This window comes from Puntigrus tetrazona, chromosome 4, assembly GCF_018831695.1.
Source record: "Puntigrus tetrazona isolate hp1 chromosome 4, ASM1883169v1, whole genome shotgun sequence".
NCBI lineage: Eukaryota > Metazoa > Chordata > Actinopteri > Cypriniformes > Cyprinidae > Puntigrus > Puntigrus tetrazona.
The window spans coordinates 6,393,503-6,415,235 of record NC_056702.1 but is presented as its reverse complement, the minus strand read 5'-3'; the positions used below and the strand labels follow the sequence as shown (position 1 = coordinate 6,415,235).

At 36.5% G+C, this 21,733-nt stretch overlaps 1 protein-coding gene across 9 annotated transcripts in view; it reads left to right on the top strand.

Annotated features, from left to right (window-relative positions):
- Positions 1–13,469, top strand: part of grip1 (glutamate receptor interacting protein 1) — a 226,115-nt gene extending 212,646 nt beyond the window's left edge. For 4 of the 9 annotated variants that reach the window (XM_043236763.1, XM_043236757.1, XM_043236760.1 and 1 more), the window contains exons 20-26: positions 2,663–2,831; positions 5,014–5,052; positions 5,342–5,453; positions 5,612–5,656; positions 9,885–10,118; positions 10,203–10,349; positions 10,853–13,469. In XM_043236763.1, the coding sequence (XP_043092698.1) occupies positions 2,663–2,831; positions 5,014–5,052; positions 5,342–5,453; positions 5,612–5,656; positions 9,885–10,118; positions 10,203–10,349; positions 10,853–11,116 (1,010 nt within the window). In that variant the 3' untranslated portion in view covers positions 11,117–13,469. The remainder of the gene's footprint in view (positions 1–2,662; positions 2,832–5,013; positions 5,053–5,341; positions 5,454–5,611; positions 5,657–9,884; positions 10,119–10,202; positions 10,350–10,852) is intronic. The other 5 variants (XM_043236758.1, XM_043236766.1, XM_043236764.1 and 2 more) reach the window with 3 other exon arrangements.
- Positions 13,470–21,733: the final 8,264 nt, after the last annotated feature.

Sequence of the window (21,733 nt, the reverse complement as noted above, 5' to 3'; positions counted from 1 at the left end):
AATTAGAATGTCATCCGTCAGTTTTAATTTATATAGAGGTGATTAATTCCTCCCAGTGCTGCTGACAAACAGCTCCTGAAAAGCACCTTTCATCTGGTATGTCTCTCGCTCTGATGGGGTGGAAAGACGCTTTCCGCTCATGTTAACAGGTTCATATGGTTGGTCTCCCCCCTCAGGCAGCGCTGCTTTCTTTCACTTGCTGTTCCGTACATAAATGAATCTCAGATGGTTGCAGAGATATGGAAACCATTCAGAGAGCAGCAATCTGCCCCTTAAATTATAGATGATGTGGACAGAGCATAAATTTAAGGTTGCAGGCAAACTATTGGCTCTCATGGGATTCAACTGGTACAGCTGTATCCAGAGATAAGGCCAAAGCTGACTCTGAACTTGATACCTGGGGAAGTTAAAGAAACCATATGCCTGACGTCTAGTACGATTAATGGTCTACCTGTATGCAATATTCAATTTAATTTTTGTTCTTGCTGAGTAAAACATTTCTGTCAGACAGAAACTTGAGCCACCTAAGCTGATTTATAGTTTTTACTTTGTTTCCAAACTTTTTTTCATCTTTATAAATATGTATAATTTTGCCATTTCATTTTATTTTTCTGACTTGTCTGTCATTGTTAACCATAAAATCTAGACTATTTGCTTTAAAAATATTAATAATAATAATTTACATTTTCCTATTGTGCCTGTTTAACTTAAGCATATTTTACCCGTGTTGTTAGTGGTAATGTTAATAAAAAGAATGGTTTCTATGACTTATATAATAAACTATATAATATAGCCTATTTAATAGATATATTATTTTTATTAATGCAATAATACATTTTCTGATATTTAAAAAATAAGTTGATTTAAAATTATCTTTCCATTTTGCCAATTTTTTTTTTATCATTATGTCGTTATATGTTAATACCAATATGCTGTGCTGATAAATTGTTTCTATGACTTTTATAAAAAACAAATTGGATGGCAAAAGCCATTAACAACAACTTTTTTTTTTTTTTTTTTTTTCCCCAAGACAACCTGATTTGTCTTTTTGTTGCATTCCTTATTTGTCAGGACCGTTACAAAGCAAGGCATAAAAATAATTATAAAATAACATGCTTCTGTATGTGTAAAATAATAGTCATTATTTTTGACATTTGGTGCCACTACAGGCTCGGCGCTGTTGTCCTTTTCTCGCCGCTTGAGCATTAATTAGCACCGTGTATTTTCCATGCACAAGATTTCTCACAGCCTTAATTCCGTACTGAAAGTCAGGGGACGTGCAGCTAGACGCTTTCACTCGAGTCATTGTTGCTGGTTTTGTTTGTCTGGCTTCTGCACATTGCTGTCTGCGTAGGAGCAACATCAGTGGCATGCAGCTGCACATGCGCAGTTAGACAGATATTAATGCCTGAATGTATCATCATTCAGCATTTCCAACATTTCTTTCCTTGAAAAAGGGACGTAGCACTAAAATAGCTGTGGAGAGACTTATTAAGGATTCCTCCACCTTCTCAAGCCCTGAGGGGTGAGCAAATCACAAGCAGTTAATCCTTATTGAATAGCTGGTGAATATGAAAACCCTGAGGCTATGCAGCGTTTGGCGGTGGTCACCGAGGGAGAATCAGAGCAAAGCGCATGAAACACAATGCTGTGGCTCCCTCCGGAGATGAGTGTGTGAACACAGCCGGCATGTTGTTCTCTGCTCTCCCTGTAGTCTTTACTCTGCCCTCCAGCAGTCTTGAGCCAGATTAATGATGGGAACCTGGGAACCGGTGCATCCAGGAGCTCCTGTGTCAGTGTTGTGCGAAAATGCGGCATAATGCATATGTGTACTCTCTTTTGGGAACAGTAGATTGCCATAGCTTTCTCTCTCTCTCTCTCTCACAGTCAGATTGATTTTTGGATTTTTTTGCTCTATCAGCAGGCTAATGTGTGCAGGGTACAAAAGTACATGCCAAGTGCCAAATGCAAGTAACATTGTGACCTTGCCAGCTGGCTGGTATTTTCAGCATGAGCCACAGCAGTGCAGTTTTTCAAACAGCTTGTTTGTTTGTATTTATTGATTAATTGTTTGTAATAATTTAACATTTTAGTTTGAGTTATTTTAACTGAAATATTTTAGTTCAGTTACATTAATCTAAAATTGAAATTATTATTATCATTATGATAATCATTAGTAATAATATTAGATTATTATTAATAAATTATAATATTTTTATTAAATAATTTAGCTGTTTAACTACAGCTGTTTAACTAACTTATTGTTCTTATTATTATTAATATTATTGTTATTACTAACAATATTTTTTTTTTATTCATTTAGTTTGTTAGTTTTGTTTTAGTGAATCATATAGCTATTTTAAATTGAATTTAGCATTATTATTATTTCAATGAAATTTGGAAATTCAGCTTAATGCAGATATTAAGTTATTAGTTTTGTTTCAATGTAATTGTTACCATTTAATTTAGCATTATAATTATTATTTCAATGGAGCAATCAATTATTAGATATTTAATCCAAAATGTTTTTTTGTACTTCTATTAAAAGTTCAAAATAGAGTGTCATAGTGAATAAGAAATATTTGGGGCTAGTACATTTCACCCACTATTGGCAGAAGTAGCAAAACATTCATTTTGGACTCTGCTTGTGTGTTTGTTTCAGCTCCCACGGGTTTCCAGGCATCGGGCTACAGTTTCCACAGCCATGAGTGGAGGAATGCCAAGCCCGGCCGGGGAAGCCTTTCTCCGGTGAACAGCAGCCGGCAGAGGAACAACGTCCTGCCCGACTTTGGACTCGGTGTGGATGAATGGGACAGGCCAAGTGCTAGCGGGTACATCAACAAACTACTTCTAAAATAATACTGTTTAAATACAAAACATTCTGTCATAGAAAATGTATGTTTTTATTTTTTAATTTTATTTAATTTTACGGAGAAGTTCACTATTTACTGTTGTCGTCATGTTGTTCCAAACTCATATGCTGCCATTTTCACTCATGAAACGTTTATGGACGTTGATAGTTTTATCAATTAGCTTTATGTTTGAGAGCTGCTTGTAAGATGTACAAAGATTCTCCTTTTGCCAAACAGAAGTAGTCAGGGTTTGGAACAACATATGAAATAATGGATAAATAATAAGAGAACTTCATTTTGGGGGGGAGATATTAAGAACGTATTAAGGCCGCCAGGTCTATTTGATGGTTAATGTGATGACTTGAATTCATTGAAAGGATTTTTATACTACATTAGCAGAGTACACAAGGCTTCTGAGTGAAACGGATTGAAGCAATGAACTCTGTTGCCATTGCAGACATTATTATTCCATAAAACGTATTACCGCTTTATTTTCCTGAAAATGAAGTACTGAAGTGTCAGTATCCATTGAATCATGGACTAGTTTAGTGCCAGACTCTACAGAAAGGCATTGTGCGAAACCAGTCCTGCTTAACCATGTCTATAAAAATGTTTTGTTGACTTCTCAAATTCATTAAATTCAAGAGACAATCTTAGACGAGGCCATCAAAACAATTTCTAGAAGTCAACCGACTTTAATTTTCACATTAAGTGGGTCTTCAGCAACATTTCTCTGAATTCTGTGTGTAATAGTCTTCGTTTCAACCCAAAATGTGCCTCTCAGTCATAATAAGTGATCTGCGCGGTACATCTGCAGCGTATCGTATCGTCAAACGCGCTGTTACTGGAGCTTTGATCGATCGTTTCTGGGGTGATTCCACTTTATTCTTTGTTAGCACATACTGTTGGATATTTGTAATTCAGATTCATTGTGCTGTAGATCAAAGGCGTAAAGGGCCCCTATGCACAGTAATGAAGCCAGCAGCTCTTGGGAAGGAAAAGGCCTTTTTAAAGTATTTAGATGACACTGGAGTTATGATTGCCCTTTGAGTTTTCTTCACAGGATTGTACCATTACCGTTTAAGGGTGACTGGGAGCTGCTTTCAAGTCAACATGAAATCAAAGCTGAACTCATTTGCTTAGTTTCTTAATACACATCCCTGGTCTTACTGTCCCAGTTCATCTGCGCATAACTTTTCACAATTCAGTTAAATCCAGATGAATATAATCAGAGGTGTAGGAATGAACTTAAATTGGACACATTATAAATCAGCCTGGCTCATAAATATTAATCAGCTGGCACAGCTTTCACCAAGTAGTTGTAGCTGATTGGTTTAAAAGCCGACGAGTGGGAATCCAGATTAGGATTATCATTTATCAGTTGCGCATTTGTGATGTACTGCGGATTCAACCAGCTGTCAAAGATTTGTTGGTATTAAGGTTGACATCATATTTTAGTATTATTTATACATTATCATACTATTATTAGATTTATTTTATTTTAATATCAGTTTATTAAAAAATTTTTCAATGTATTTCTTGTAATTCATATTTCTATTTCGCTTTAAATTCTTTTTATTTTCGCACTTTAGCTCAAATCTTAATTTTTTTTTGCATTTTTTCATGCAAGTGCTTCAACTTAATTGTCAAGGTAACAACATATTCAATTTTATATTTGCATTTATTATAATTTATTAGAACTACGTATTCTTTTTTATTTTCTTTGCTTTTGTTTGTACTTGCAATGCTTCTGTAAAACTTCTTTTTGGTTTGTGTCACTAATATTGAGGTCAAATGGACTGCAGAGCATTTATCGTTGAAATTAAACTGCTACAAATGGAGCTATCATCTAGAAAACATGTCTACATCAGATATACTCTAGAAAAGCGGAATATAAACTTGTTCCATGGAGAAGAAACTACTGCAACTTTAATGCATTGTCATTTTAAATATTGTGAGCATTCAGCGTCTCTATTTAAATATGAAGTACTGCATAATGCGAAACGTCCCCCATCTTCTCCAAATCATATTTCTATGTCGTTTGAGAATGGTTTTATAATGCTTTTTAAATGAAGGCCCTCAAAATGTGTTATATACAAGATGTCTGTGACAGACTGAACTGACGTTTGTGTTATTGATTGAAGCTGATCTCCCGTTACAGGGCATCCACGCTGCCCACCGGTTTAATCTCAGACAGCAGGTGAGGTTCAGTGCTGTGTGCCTGTTAACCTGCACTGCTTCCCCGAACCAATCCGGCCCTTTCACTTCATAACCCAAAGCCCCACAATCCACCAGGACATCACCGTCCATCACAGTGTGTCCAGCCGCACCGGGTGTGTGTGTATGTGTCTCTCTTCAAGAGCCCCACCATAGCCTGCACAGATCATTGGTCGTCCCTTGCGTTCATCACTGTGACGCCTGCCTGCTCATTGGCTGCCGCTATTTTGACATACCAGGTGGTTGAAACGTGCCGTTTGTGTTTCAAACAGGTTCACTGTGGGGCACGACGGGACTGAGCCAGACCAGGAAGAGAACTTCTGGTCCCAAGCGCTCGAAGACCTGGAAACGTGCGGCCAATCGGGGATCCTGCGAGAACTTGAGGTAATTCGGGAAGAAAAGTGGCATCCGCCTTGTGTTCATTCCCCTCTCCCTACATTCATCCTCTAGCTCTTTCCATTCATCCACCTCCCTGTACTATCTTTTTTCAGTAGCATGCTGTACCAACCCTGGTTTTGTGTAACAGCTCCTTCTTTTTCCAGGACAAGCCAGACAGGCTTCTGAATAAGAGAAACCTGGCCATCTTGGTACCCCTTTCCTTTCTTTGGGCTTCCTCTTTTGCTTGTAGCGCTGGCACCCAAGTGCTCTTCTCGTGCTAATGGGCTCAGTGTCTCTCGCTGGGGGCCTGCTTGAAAGGGAGGGTGGGGCTCACAGACAACCACTACTGGCATCCACTTCAGATCCTAGGGGTGCATTCGAAATTAATTGTGACGTGTTAAAAGCTGTAGTTCACCGGGATTCTGTCTTTATTTATTCACAATTATGTTGTTCCAAGCTTATTTACATTCATATTACAGAAATGTATTGGATTAATTTTGTATGCAAAGATATATATTATATATATAAAGATTACTTTAAAATGTTAAAATATATTTGGGGTTTCAATTCATTTTTAACGCGTAATGGTAAAATCATTAAAATATACAAATCAATTCTTAATTTGATTCATTATTTTAGAAAATCATTTTTATCCAGTCACTGCAAAACAGGGTTAGGTATTTATTTGTATACTGTTATAGTATATATATATATATATATATATATATATATATATATATATATATATATATATATATATATATATATATATATATATATATTTATATTTATATATTTAAATTATTCAATTTGTGTTTTAGTGATTAAGTGTGCTTTCTGCTTCATCTTATTCCAGTTTATTACCATGGTAGCATTTTCAGTTTTCAGCATTTTCAAGTTTTTAAGATCAAGTATTTTATTATGTTATATTTTATATGTATCATGTTTTCACGCATGTGTATAGTTATATGTTCCCCCCACCCCACATATCAACACTGCTGGAAACCGCCCCAAAAATTTTGCATCAACTTAGTTTCAACAATTTCAGTTACTTACCATAGTAAGTTTCATTTTAGGTTTTATTAGATTCAGCGCATTTATTTTTTTCCCCACTATTGCATGCAATATATCATGCAGCCCTAGCTTGATTCCAGTAAAAATCCTAAAGAATTCACCGGTCAGGAACATTTACGAAAATTCAGTCAGTAATGCCTTCAGAAGCTAACTTTGACAACCATTTGACAACATTAAATGCATCAGTTCAAGCACCTTTTTTGTAAAACAACAATTAAAAAAACATTTGAAATTTAGGTTTCTGTTATTAGACGTCGTTATGAACAAATTCTGTCTATTTTAAGGTTATCGTTCCACATGTTGTTATTCAGAAAAGCAAGCGGTGAAATTCTTTGCCTGTTAACAGCATGGCCTGCTGTGAAGAAAATGTGCTCTGACGGCACAGGGACACACTGATATCGGTCTGATAAGCGACTGAGTTTCTCATTGCAGTTTTCTTCCCACCATAAAGCAGATCCTTATCTAGTGGGATGCTTGACTCTAACGAGAACTGAATATGCCAATAAGAATCGAAATATTGCCACATTTGGCTCTGCCTGAAAGTACATGGCTGTATCGCTCATCAGCCTCGACAACATGAATTCGCACACAGTGTTCAGCTGTAGCGGTGAAATTCAGGTGACGGATTCAATATGTTTCATTGGTGCAAAGTTTGAATAGTGTTTTTACAAGTCAAGGCTTGGTGCAAATGAGAAAAGGTTTGAGAGCCATAAAGGACGAGACACAAAACAATGGTTTTGAAGACTTGAAGTCATATGAATTACTTTTGATGATTTTGTTCATGCGTGAAAATGTGTTTTAATGTGGATGAAATATAGGTTTGGAACAACATGAAGGTTTGTAAATAATGACAATTATAATGTGTGTGTGAACTATCCCTTTAAATACTATAAAAGACAAAACACGTGAAAAAGGCCCGTTTAACGATTAAAATAACAGCACGAATTTCTGGGAAAATGGTTTTAGCTGCTGTTAACTACACTTTAATTTTTGTTACTGTCGTTCCGTAGATTATATCTGCTGTCATGTCGCACATTGTTGGATTTGACATGCTTTGTGGCCAGCCTTGAAACATTTCATGAAAGCAGATTGATTTTCTTGCCTTCGCTTTATCAGGTACCTTGAGTTAAACACAGACCACGAGTAGCCGACGGCGCAGAGAAGCTTTTAGTACTCAATGTTAGGGATCGCTTTGAAAGCTCTTCACTTTCCATCCCACTTGTCTGTGGAAACACGATAAAATCAAAAGCCTTTTCCGCTGAATGTACCCTTTGGCCCTAATTGGATTCGATGAAAGTGTTTGCCTCTGGTTTGTGTCAGTAGAATGTACTATTGAGTTTGAAACGGCCCGAAAAACATTTGTACGAAAATCACACGTTTTCATTTTTCACATGCTGAATTGATTGAATGTGGTGTCAAGGTGCATGATTTACATGTCTGATCACTGGTTTAATGATTTTTTTACGCTGCTTACCACAAATGCATCGGCTTAGAAGAGTTTCCTCTTTTGTGTGGTCACCTGTCATTAACTGGAATTCCCATTCCGTGCAGTTTGAGTGAGATTCACGCAAACTAGCAAATGACGGTGGATTGAAGAGAACGAAGGCATGTGGGCTCATGCTAAGCATGATGGAAGAGCTTTAGCAAGGCTTATTGTTGTGGAAATATTTCAGTCTTGTGTAGTAGTGTGCTCAGCAAAAGCCAAACCAGAACCAGGTTCTTTTTGAAGATCATCTTCAAAGGACTTCAAGAAACATCAAAAAAAAAAAAAAAAAAAAAAAAAAAAAAGGCCACCGTTCATAATGTTTGTTTAATCATTGCCATGGCTTGCCATGGTGGAAGTCGAAGCGGTTCAAACCACCCATTAGTGTGTTAAAATGCATGTTACTAAAAGTTTGTGTATCGTTGTCCATCAGCATTTTGCTTCTCGTAACATACTAAACAAAAGTAACACAAACTGTTAATGAAATGCTTTGTCACTGTCTGTTCTCTAACTGACATAATGAGTGTTTCACTGTCAATGTAACTATCGTTCAAAAGTTAGCTAAGAAATTTTAGTGCCACCTTTAGTGCCACTTGCATAGTAACTAGACGTGTACGTAGTTTGGTAACAACACTTTTTTTCACTTTACTAAGTACTCGTGTAACAGGAATTATATAACTGCATTTTGTATCATGTATAAGAGTAAGTGGAACAGTCGGTGCGCCTCTGTATTACCGGTGTACTTACATGGTAACTCCTCAGGAACTGTCCACTTAATATAAAGTGTAACATTTTGGACACCAACCACAATTTATATGTAAAGCCTAACTTACTGACCTCTGGTGCATAATATGTAATAGTTATTACATGGTAAACCCATACAAATAGTCTACTTAATATAAAGTGTAACTTTCTTTTTTAAAAAGTGCTATTAGTCCTGTTACACATTTGTAATTGCACACACCATTCAGTAGTTTATGTGTGTGTAGCTACACAAACATTAGAGATGTAGATGTACCAATGAGTACCTACACTGTGGTTACATACTATGTACACATCTAGTTTCTACGCAAGTACACAGGTATTAGGGGCATGATGTGAAGTGGGGCCAAACTGGTAATAAGGTGTCCATAATACAAAATAATTACCTAGGAAGTAGTAGTGGTTGTACTTGCATAAAACAAAATGTACTTATGTAACTTAGTTATGGAAGAGTTTGTACTTAGTTTGTAATTATGTAGATGTAATACATACAGACTGCTACGATTACCCTTTTGTAACAGACCGAGTCTGTAACACAGCTACTTATGTAACCAAAAGATTGTCATGTGTTGCAGACTTTATACAATGTAATTATAAAAGTACACAGGCATAAGCTACTATCAATATTCTAATTAAGTGTAAATAACTATGTAACAGTAGCTGTTTGTTACATCTACATAATTACAAACTGTAATTACAGGCTTAAGTACATTTTATTTCATGTAAGTACAGTGGCTACTGCTGAGTACATAATTAGGGTAGAACACTGTATTATGACACCATAAAATAAAGTGTTACCCTTTTCTATTTTAATATAATAATATTTGTTTTCGGATTCTTTAATGAATAGAGAATTCAAAAGAGTAGCATTTATTTGAAATAGAAATCTTTTGTAACCATATAAATGTCTTGTCACTTTTGATCAACATCAATTCATTCTTGCTGAATAAAAGTATTAATTTCTAACAAAAACAAAGAAACATACTGATTCTAAACTTTTGAACGGTAGTTTTGAACACTAAAATGTATTAAAAGTGTGTTGAATGCATTTTGCTTTAACCTTTACAGCACTTATATTTATTCATACTCAGCCCTATTCCTCATGGTTTTCCCTGTAGGCCACCATCATGTCGGGTAGCTCTTTGAGTCTAAATCACGATCCGGCGCCCACCCGAAGCCATCTGGGCCGTCAGGCCAGCTTTCAAGAACGTGGCAGTAACAAACCACAATACACACAGGCCAACCGCAGCAACACACTGCCCACCGATGTCGGCAGAAAAGCTTTCGCCATGAGGAGAATGAAGCAGGAGATCAAAGACATCATGTCGCCCACCCCGGTTGAGCTTCATAAGGTGGGAATACAGGTTTTTTGGTCATTTCTTGATAAATTGGCTATAGAGCCAGTTTAATGTTTGTAACTGCCCTCACATTCATAGGTGAGCCTTTTGAAGGACTCGGACCTTGAGGACTTTGGGTTTAGCGTGTCTGATGGAGTCTTGGAGAAGGGGGTTTATGTAAACAATATCCGTCCAGGCGGCCCTGCTGAAATCGGAGGACTCAAGCCATACGATAGACTGCTACAGGTGAGCTGATGTTATGCAGTCCCATGGTATTATGGGACAGCAGGTACACAGGGCCCACATCGCAATTTTAATTTTATTTCTGGATTACAATCGATTTCACGCATTTTTAATAATGAAAAAAGGATATCAGTGATAAAGTTCTAATTACAATTCTGTATTTTTAATGTAATACCGAGGCAAAAATTGAGGCAATTAAGTTAATTCGTAAAAAACTCAAACAATTGTATTAATCTTTTGAAATGAAATGAAGGCAGACTTGGTTATTTGCTAACATTCATTCAAATTTCATTATGTGTGCAGCCCTACTTCAAAGTTATTCGTCCAATTTTTGCCAAATTCTGTTACATTTCGCAATACTCTGGGCAAGATTCCACAACATTCTGCGTTATATAGTAAATTCCATTTTCATGTCTAGATTTTACAATTCTTTCCACATCATTAAAATCATAGGGCCCTACAGTACATAAAAAGTGATCTAAATTTATGCTTGCTTTGTGCTACAGATAAACCACGTCCGGACTAGAGACTTTGACTGCTGCTTAGTGGTTCCACTTATAGCAGAGTCCGGGAACAAACTGGATCTAGTCATAAGCCGGAACCCGGTTTCCTCGCAGCCCTCAGAACTGAACCCGTTGTCCAATGACGAGGCAGCGAACTGGACTGACTCCGGGGACCCTCTCGAACAGCCCACCGCAGGGCTGGAGCAGGGCCAGCACAACTCCACACTAGCGGGACTAGAGGACAGAGACCCCAACAAGACTTTATAGCAGAACTCCTCTCAGGTGCCTGCAGTGGAGCGCTCCTCCTCATGGTGCTAAAGCGAACCCTCCCCTCCCTAAAACGGCTCCCTCTAGTGGAGGAAAACGAGAGGGGCTTGTACTATAGCACACACCCAGTCCCTTTCCCAAGTCAGAGCATGAACCACCATGACTAAGAGGTCCTTTCCTGACAAGCTGGGTGTGTTTTTACCCTGTGAAAATGGCGGCGAAGACCACACTGACCTCTTGGAAAACCAAATTGTGGAAAAAAAAAAACCTAAAACAGTGCCATCCCTAATTTTTATTGCCAATAAACGAGAATAGTTTTAAGGAGGACTCGAAAAAAATGCATAAAAGCAACACCTGAGACTTTTACTTACAATATCGGACTGGCCACTCTGTGATTGTCCGTATTTGTGTGAGTTTGAATGAGTGTGCGCGTGTCCCGAGACTTTATTTCGCAAGCCTCCACGAAGTCTGTCAAAGTTCCATGTTCGAAACGCAACCGTCGATCCTCCTATTTTGTGATACTGAAACACAAGTGTGTGTATAGTGTATGTCCGTGTATTTCCTATCTGATGCCAAGGTCAGATCCCTTTTCTCGCTTGATGAGAGAGAGAGAGAGGATACAGCTTTGTGTGGGAGAAAAAAAATGATCAGCACAATGAATTCGGTAGCCATTTTTCGATTGTGACTGAATGTGGGTTGTAGCCTAATGCATGAGACCTTTTAATTAACTATTTTGTAGTACTTCTGTCCAAAAAAAAAAAAAAAAACAAGCGCTTGGCTACATGAAACACACCATGTTTCGGTTCTCTGTCTGCTCTATCACCATAAATAGGAAATCCAATGTCGCTCGTATAAGGAGAGGGTGGCACAAAGGCACCTTATCTTGAAATTGGACAGATGTCTATTTTTATGAATAGAGGCGGATGATTTATAAGGGATGCGTGTGATTTTGAGCGATGGCTGGTTAGCATGAGGTCGCTATCGACCATGTACCGGAGCAGATTGATGGCACGGAGAAGGTCATTCGGTTCGGAAACTCTTTGTACTTTGTTAGGTAACCGCCGTAGGTCGGCGGTCTCCAGACTCTCGCCCCACATTTTGAGGAAATCCATCATTGGCCCAAAGGATAGAACAGCTTATTTATTCCAACATCAATCTCCTAAATGAAAACGACAGGCGTTCAAGTAGGTACTCGCATATTGTTTACTCCGCTGTCTGTGATAAATGAGAATATTACGACGAACAAATTCATCTCATTTGCTTAAATTTGCAGTATCCACTTATGACAAAATACAAGCATGGGGTTGATGTCCATGAGTAATAAAAAAAAAAAAATCCTGAAAAGACTTTTGTATTCCTCCCCACATTGTTTAAATAGTTATCAATCATTATGGTAATTTGTATATGGTACTGTTATGGTTTTCTATGTCTCATCTGACATTTTTTTCCAGACTGTGTAAGCCCAAAGGGTACGCGAACCATTTGTAAAGAAAAAAAAAACTAAGTGTCAAATCATGAGAGAATGGATTCGTTCTACCACATGTGGTAGACCACTAAACATCACATTTGTAGCTCTACTTGGAAAAAAAAATTGTTAGTAAAGAAAAAAAATGCCATAGGTAAGATGCTAATGGCAACGAAGACCCTCACCCACCTGTGTGAAACTGTGCTTTTGATTGAGTGATGTCACCCTCGTTGTCAGTGCTCAAAGATCCTGTCTACTCACTATTTTCAAATGGCACATTGTGGTCCAACTCCTGAACCGAACTAAAACCTCATCAAGCCCACTTGATGGAGAACGTTTGACGATGATGAAAAGGTGTCTTTTTTTTGGTTGTTTTATTTCAGATAAACTTTCAGGTACGGGTTCATTCCCCAGACTCATGCACCGAGATGTTTCTCGATTCGCTACATGTTGAATTGTGGCTTTCAAGCCCAGATTCAAAAGTTAGTTGTCACTTTCATTACGCTTTCCTTGACCTCGACCTATGTTTGTTACAACACTTCGCTGTGTTACTGCAAATACACTCCGGTCAAGTGAAACAAGTCATTTTAATGTTCCATTTGTGGAAACATTTAGTGAAGTCAAGCACTGCCAGTTAAAATAGTGGGTGTCCATTTTCAGTATACAATAATTTTATGATTCAATGTCACAGTTATGTCCCTAAAATATTGTATTTTTATTTCTAATGGACAGGTATTATGAGCTGTAAAGTATTTTTGTACAAATTTAATACTTTGTTAGCATGATGTTTATCGTCTATGTATAAATTTGGGGATTCCTACAGCTGTAATCCTTTGTATGGCCGACGAACAGAGAAACAATAAAACAACATGCCGAGTGAAGAGATGACACCCAAATGCTCTTTTGATTTAATCTGACATCTTATGATGCAGGTATGTTGTATGATTTAAGATCCCCTGCCACTCACACTGACATTACAGTACAGATTAAGTACACAAGCAGATAGTAAATGACTGATGCTGCATTTAAGGGCACAAAGGAAACTCATATTTGGGCGTTTATTACGGCATGTCAAGTGTTCAAGTTAGAAACATGAAGTAGCCTATGGTGAACAATAAGAATGCCGAGTGATAAATAATATACATTTCCATCACAACATGTCATTCAAACAAGAGCCTCCAGCCTTAGCAAAATAAAGTGCAAAGAGGGTCGCACTGGACGAGAAGCACATCATCTTGAAAATTTGCCTTCAGCATCAATTTCTGCCACATCACTTGTATCATTTTCCATTTAACTGCATTTACAATTATTGGGATAAATATTTGTACATACTGATTTCACCCTTGGCTGCAAGAGTGCACTTTCCACTAATAAATTTGTTTCTTGGCTTGAATAATGTCTAAGCTTCATATGAAATAGTAATATTGATTGCCCTTTCTTTTTCAGTTGGCGCAGGTTTTGTTCTATCTAAATCAAAATTGAAAGTCACTGATGCCATTTGGTTCATTTTCCAAGTTAACTTTTGCCCTGATAGAGCTACTATTGATTAGATTCACTTCTCTGAATTGCCTCCTTAAAGGTAACTTCTCGTTTTTTCCGCGTTTAAGCACAAAATGCAGTTTAGAGTCCCAGCTTCACAGGAGACAAAAGCAGGAGACTTATTGATTTATTTACCGCCACGTAGATCTAATTTAAACATGTGATTTCTTTCCCAGGTGTTTACCTTTATAGAAATAACTGACTGTTTTTGTAACTTGTGTTTTTAACAATAAGACACAAGAAAATTGAACTGAATCAGAAGTTTAAACAAACACGATTTCAAAGTTATAGATGTAATCAAAACCAATGTTTTTAGCAGAGTATCTGAGGAATCAACTGTAAAGGCATTATCATATTTGTCCTCTTGGCTTAAAAAAAAAAAAAGTGTTGAATCAATTCAATAACAACATCACATTCTCAACATCACTTATCGCGAGATCTCGTGAAAACAGTTGTAGAAGATGATGGTCAGTCATGTTGAGCTTCTTCACAAATTTGGTAAGTAAATATTAAGTAAATAATAATTAGTGGCTTAATATGTGTTTTCTAATACGAGTACAAGTACAGTTTAGAGAGTCGTATTTTTGCCATTGTTAGGTTCACGGTAAGTTACTCTGAAGCCTCAAAATACATGCCGTTTCATAGTATTTTCAGTATAAATATTACAATAAGCATTCTCCCGTGCAGTACTGTGCTGAATTTATCTATGGAGAACAATAAAAATACAGTTTGGTATGCGTTATTTGAGCCCAGTGCTGCGTTAAAGACCGATCAAACAGAGCGTGAGTTCAAAGGATGTAAGTTATGGTTTAGAATAGAGGGAATTTAAGAAAGCATTTTATAATCCATAAAACATCTGTTAAAATATACATAGATTGAAAAATAGAGTCTCCAAACGGTCTCTTTTTTGCATGCTATAAGAGAAACAAACGAGCAGCTCCCTCATAGTCCTTTTAGGCCTGTCTATTGATATTGATGACATAAGTGTGGTTTAGATGAAGTACTGAAGGAATAAACTTTCAGTTTTCTGAATTGTTCAAGTGCCTCACTAGAACCCATTGTAACGCTGCATGAAAATATAGTCATAAGTATACTGCATAAAGCAGATGTTCAAAACTCTCTTTTTTTTTTTTTAATAACAGCTTGGCTATTGTTGTATGTTGAAAAAAATAGCCATGCAATAAGGATAAACAAATGTGTTAAGTTTCCTTTTATTTTGTTATAATGTGTTGTGTAACAAGCATCTGCATCGTAAAGTTGGTCATTAAAACAATTTCTCTGTAGAGATTTATGTTTATATTTTATTATTATTTATTAGTGTTGTTATATTATTAGTGTTGTTTTGAATGTGTTCCTGTATTTTTCATGTTTTGGACTGACTGAAGATCAGCACAGAATCTTGTGGATGGACCACAGATCCACTGCTATGCAGACATAATGGCAATGACTTTCACATTGTAGAGCTTGGACAACGTTGTAAGTAAATTTAAATACTTTATAAGTGCACATATTTATCAGAGTATGTAAGCTTTAAGATTGCAAGACCCATTTTAATGCTTTGCTTTGTTATTATTATTAAAGCACACAGGTTCTGATCAGGAATTCATCAAGGACATGACTGTTAGAAACACAGTTGCGTGTGACCAAACCGAGCGATGGGGCCAGGTAATAGAAGAAGAAATCTTGATAATCTGGGGTTGTAGCATGTTGTGGAGTTAGATGAGTGGTTCTCAAACTTTTTACCACCTTAGAAAATATTTGGCTCTCCAAGTACCACCATAATAACCAATACTAAAACACAGTAGTGTAGAAGCCCTAACTATTCAGCTACAGCTCTGCGCTGTTTAAAAACAGGCTGTTTTATTTTGTTGTCAGCCAATTTAACATTTTAAATACAGAGTTTGCACATGTTTTGCGCATTTTGCTTAAATACAGGTAAAAAAAAATACATAAAACATTAATGATTTAAATGTGTGTGTAATATATATACAAAGGATTAACATTTACAAAACGATCATTAAATGATTTGTAAAGATGTAAAAATAGTCATTTGAGACATTTGTCATCAAATGTACTAATAATTAATAAAGGTTTATCATTTACAAATGATGAATAGACTCCACTTTAGGTAGGATACTGCAAAAACATTAAGAAATAATTAAGGACTTAAGATAGCAAGTCTTCACAACAAACAAAGACTAAATATATGACCTTTACAGACTGTGATCACGAGTTAATAAAAGGACTAATTTACAAATGTTGTGATAACGTAAAAATGAGCATTACCTAAAATGGGAACTGAAGCTTGACATTTGTAAGAATTTAAAAGTACATCAACAAATACACGTTAATTTGTGTAATTTCTGTTAAAATCATTTGTAGGTTTTTAAACTAATAATGAAACGTAACTAACATTATATTATTTTTTTCAATTATTTATTAATGTTAACCATTTGAGAAAAAAAAAAAGCATGACCATATGAACTGAAGTTTTGATGACATTTGTAAGCATTTCAATGTACGTTAAATAAAGATCTGTTAATCATTTGGTAATGCAATCTTTAATAAGTTCATTAATTAGCATTAACAAGCACATTATCTCATATTCCTAATAGTAATGATTTGCTTGTTGCAAAAATTTAGCACAATATCTTCCAATTCATTTTTTGGTAGCTGTGCTTTTAACAAAACACAACCATGCGTGTCACGTTATGACCTGAACCATGAATGTTCTCTCGAAAACAAATGTCGTTTCACCTTGTAAGAGCGTTGTTGTTTAATAAGGTGATGATATTTTTATTATGACAATTAAGTGGAGCTGTGAACCTTAAAAAGGTTTCAGTGTATATAAAGTGAGCGTTTCAAAAACATAAATACAGATAGCCGTAATGTGGTTGTTGGCAGGTGTGTTTGACCCAGAAGGGAAAAATACTATTGACTGCAACAACGCGAAAGACAATGGACACACGCAAGACATCAAGTCAGACGTTATTCACGTTGATGTTGCGTGAAGACGATTCATTGTATTTTCATGCAAACAGAAGAGTGGACTCAGGAAGCAGTAAACAGTGTAACATTCAAGCAAGAAAGCGTGTCAACCTAGTTACTCTGGAATCAAACTCAGTAGCCTGAAGTATTAGATTTAGCTCCTCTTACACATCTCACTTTCTTTTACAGCAATGACGTACACATTTTCTTTTAAATAGACAAGTGCTTTCGCTTTCCTCCTATTTGTGACTGCATTCAACTGCATTCAACTATGTTTCTAAATCTAATGCCAAGGTTATCCATTATGCAGCACATTTTTATATGTTGGTTCAGATCTTTAAACGTGTGTGTGTGTAGCAATTATTTTTGTCCAGTTGATGTGCTGAAAGTGTTATTTAATTAAAATGTGAATGAAAGTCCTGTCTCCGTCATTACGTAAATGAAAGAAAACATTTTGTCATCTTTGTTTTAAAGTTTTAAACGAGTGAGGTAACAAATTTGCTTGAGGTAATCAAATTTAGTGAAAAAAAATCCTAGTTGACGGCATGATTTACTGTAGGTTAAATGAGCATATTTATTAACTAATTGACTAATTTCACACTAATGTACAAGAAATATATTGTCAAAAATATTTTAGGCAGGGGGGTAGCGTTTTTTTAGTTTACCGAGCAAATAGGTTTTTTTTTTTTACAGTGCATCAATTAGAGTTCAGTATGTTACTATTTTGTGTAAGAAACCACTGCAAACGATTCAGTGACCCGTCTAAATGAACCAAACTGAATTGGAAATGTTTTCAGCCCTTTAGGCGAACCAGTTTTACTGATTGGATCAAGAGTAATTCATTCATGAATCAGACTGAGACTAAGAACTTTTAGTGCCCGACTACATTACGACACAGCCCGTGTCATAGTCATTAATAAATGATATTGCCTGTTTTAGTTAGCTTAATATACAGAGGCTCATTATGTAGAGTCTGCAGACTTGCTGCTTGACTGCCATTTCGCAACCAGATGCTTTCCATTCAGAAAAGCCTTTCCAGCTCTCGTCTCCCCGAGTAAGAAAGCGTTGAGCGTCTTGCAGATGGAGAGGGATCGATCTCACCATCTCTTTTAGAAGCGCAGATGCATAATCATTGAGCATTCACTTATTTCAGCCATTTCTACTAGTTTAAATTATAAGCAGCTTACAGCTTGACGAGCCCCAGTTTAAAGCAGCTTTCCTAAAACTACTGGGGTTGTGTCACAATTGCTTTTAATAGGGAGAGCTCCATCTGGTGGTCGTTCCAAAGCTTGTTTAGTTTTTAAAGCTTTTGGTTGTTCAGGACTTTAAATCTCCTCGGAGGCTGTTTTTGTCTAACAAGAATTACTCTTTATAAGGAAGATGAATGGTGCATGTTGGTCATTTAAACGAGATGTAATTTGAGTCACACCAGCTGTTACAAAAACACCTTGAATTAAAGGTAAGCCGTGTTCCTCTGCCTGCATGATGATTTTAAAGACTTTGGTGAATGGTGAAAGGGTGCCATCAAGTGTACAGACAGCTGATTAAAAACATCAGTCATTCACAAGAAGTCAGCATAACTTCAGTCCACCTATTAATGTTTTGGGATAAACAAATCAAGACTATAACTTAGCTTCAAATAATAATACGTGTTCTATTCGTAATATTGCTTTCTCCAGTAAAACAATTAGTCTCGACTGAAATACAAGCACGGTTTACAAAAAAAAGGTTTAAATAAATATGATGGTGGATTTTGATGGTAGAGGACAGCATATGATGGGCTTTATTATGGATCAAAATATTCACAATTTAAGTGAAAGCCCCTTAATTATATTGGTTAGATTAGATTTGTTTCTTATAAAAACATAGAAAGAGCAGAATCATTTGGTTTACTTTCATTAGCCGTTTGTCTCTCAATCTGACGGCACCCATTCACTGCAGTGGATCTATTGGTGATGTAATGCTAACTTTCTCCAAATTCGTTTTGATGAACAAACAAACTCTTAAACTTCATAAAAGCACGTTTATCAAACAAGCCAGGTTTATTCCAATTAGTCTGACTCACTGTCAGTTGATTCGGTCCAAAAGAAGACTAACTGAAACAAGCCTGGTTTATGAAACAGGCCCCCGGATGGCCTGAGGGAGAGAAAGTTTCAGCTAATTTTAATTTTTGGGTGAATTATTCCTTTAAGATTGCTGGTAATGTAACTGCTTTTTCCCATTAGCCAGCAATAGTTGATATGTTATAAAAGGAAAAACGTGGATTGGACAGGAAATAGAAAATAAGCCACTGCTACATGCCACATGAAAGAAATGATGTGATGGAAAGCATTCTCTGAATACGATAAGCCATAAGGTTACTCAGAAACACCTGGGAATGGATACAGGGGATGCGGGAGACGGTGTACTTCCAAATGAATTATGTGGCCATGTCCCTGAGGCTGGCTCCACATAGACTTTAATGAAATGCTGTGTGGACTCCATAAAGAGCTGGCTTCCACCTCAAGCTCCTGAGGGAAAGCAACGGGCAGCGGTGCATTTTGTTAAGCATGCCCAAGAGAGACCGTGAGCAACTTATGCAGCAACACTGCCACTAAAACAAATCCCACAGGCATGTCATTACACGGCCGAAACGGAGCACAGAAGACAGAGACAAAAGTATTCTCTTTGGAGATGAGGATGTAATTAAACCTGAAGTAAATTACTTCGCGACCACTGCCGGGGTTATAAAATAAGTGGAATATTAAAAATAGCCAAACGAGTCGCCTAAGAACGAGCACGTGTCGGTTAAATATTAGGTGGAGTTCTCCGCGGGGTCTTTTACTTACTTGCGTTAGCTGATTAGCACCACAAAGGAAGGAAGCAGGTGCAGGAAACCCCTCTGAGAATGGAAGAGAGATGACAGAAGACTGCGCGGATCCGCCAACGTTCCTGTTGGGAAATTTAAATTAAGGCATTAGGAATGAATTATGCACAGAAGAATGGTGATTGAATTTGTATTATTTGTGGTAATTCATGTCCTCCAAGGTCATCTCCTGAATGACCTGCGCTTGTTTGGGGGATGATTAGAAAATGCAAAACGAGTCTTAAAAGTGTTGTCGTTTTTATTGTCCTTTACAATGTCGTATGTGTAGACCGGGTCACGTGGTGTACATCTAAGTAGCCTTAAGTTTCAAAGCAGGTAAGGGCGGCATTAAAAATGTGTACTGTTGTGGGGTAATATTGACTGTTAAAAAGGTCCCCATCAAAATATGGTTTTGCCAGTCGTTCTATAATTTAGGGTAGTATTTTTAGTAATTTACTTTTTTTTCTATAAATCATACTGTTCCATTTTTCTTGAAATGACCATAATTAATGTCCCTAAAATTCTTCGGTGTCTGTTTTTGACTTGAGTTGTGTGTTTAATGCTGGTCAACATTACCTATAATAGGTTTATAATTTTATATATATATATATATATTTTTTTATTTATTTATTTTTTCATATTTAATAGGTTAGAGTTCTGTATAACATATACTAAAATCACCAAAATTATCTTATATCTTATATATATATATATATATATATATATATATATATATATATATATATATATATATACGAAATTTGCAAAAATGTGATTGTTAACATTCTTTTAAAACAAACATGTCCATAAGATAGATTACAATTTCACAAAAAAAAACTATTTCCCACCTTATCATAGCAATACAGTGTTTAAGCTTGGCAGCTACCGTAGACCCATGAAAAACATTTTAGGCCATAAACTAAAAACCAAGCCATTTAAATGTGAAATGTACCACCAGAGTTACAAAAAGCCCAATATAACGTTAGTTGTCAGAATTGCTAATTACCGTCATTATCAAACTGTTGTCTCGTGATATTTATACGGCGCTTCAAAGTTGTTAAAAAATATGCCCGTGCAAAAACAAACAAACAAACACGGTAAAGATAAACACGATGATATAAGTCTTACATGTTTTTCGGTTATTAGTTTGAAAAAGGTCTTCGCCGGAGTCGTTGACGAGCTGCAGGTGTTGCTCTCAATCATTATCTTCTTCATCACCGACAAACAGTGTGACATCTTTTCAACTTTTCGACTTCTTTTCGAAGCAAATATCCCTACTTTATTTCTGCTGGTTTTGTACTTTGTATTCGTTTCGTCTTGTAGTTTTGCTCCAAGTAAGCGCCTGTATGAATCGCGAATCATTTCAGACCGTTACTAACCAGATACCGATTCATTAAGAGAACCGATTCAATCGAGCACCAAACGAGGCTTTGTTCTAGCTTCCTTGATACTTTTCAGGGTAGACGTAGATTTGCTTTGAGGATAAAATATGAATATTTTTACAATAAAATGAATTATACAGCTACGTTATTAGTATATTTATATTATACTACAGGTTAAATACATTACATGGGCATTTGGCAGTCAATTAAACGTTTGGTTTTTTTATAGTTTTTGTTTAGCAAGCATGTAACGCAATGACAGCTTAGGTATAATATTACTGCCTTTGAAGAGTAATTGAATAAATCTCACTGCCCACACTAGACAGCGTTAAAACAAACACGCATAATAAACGCATACTAAGCGCACTGTAAGCGGTTTCTGTGAGATCCGCTAGGTG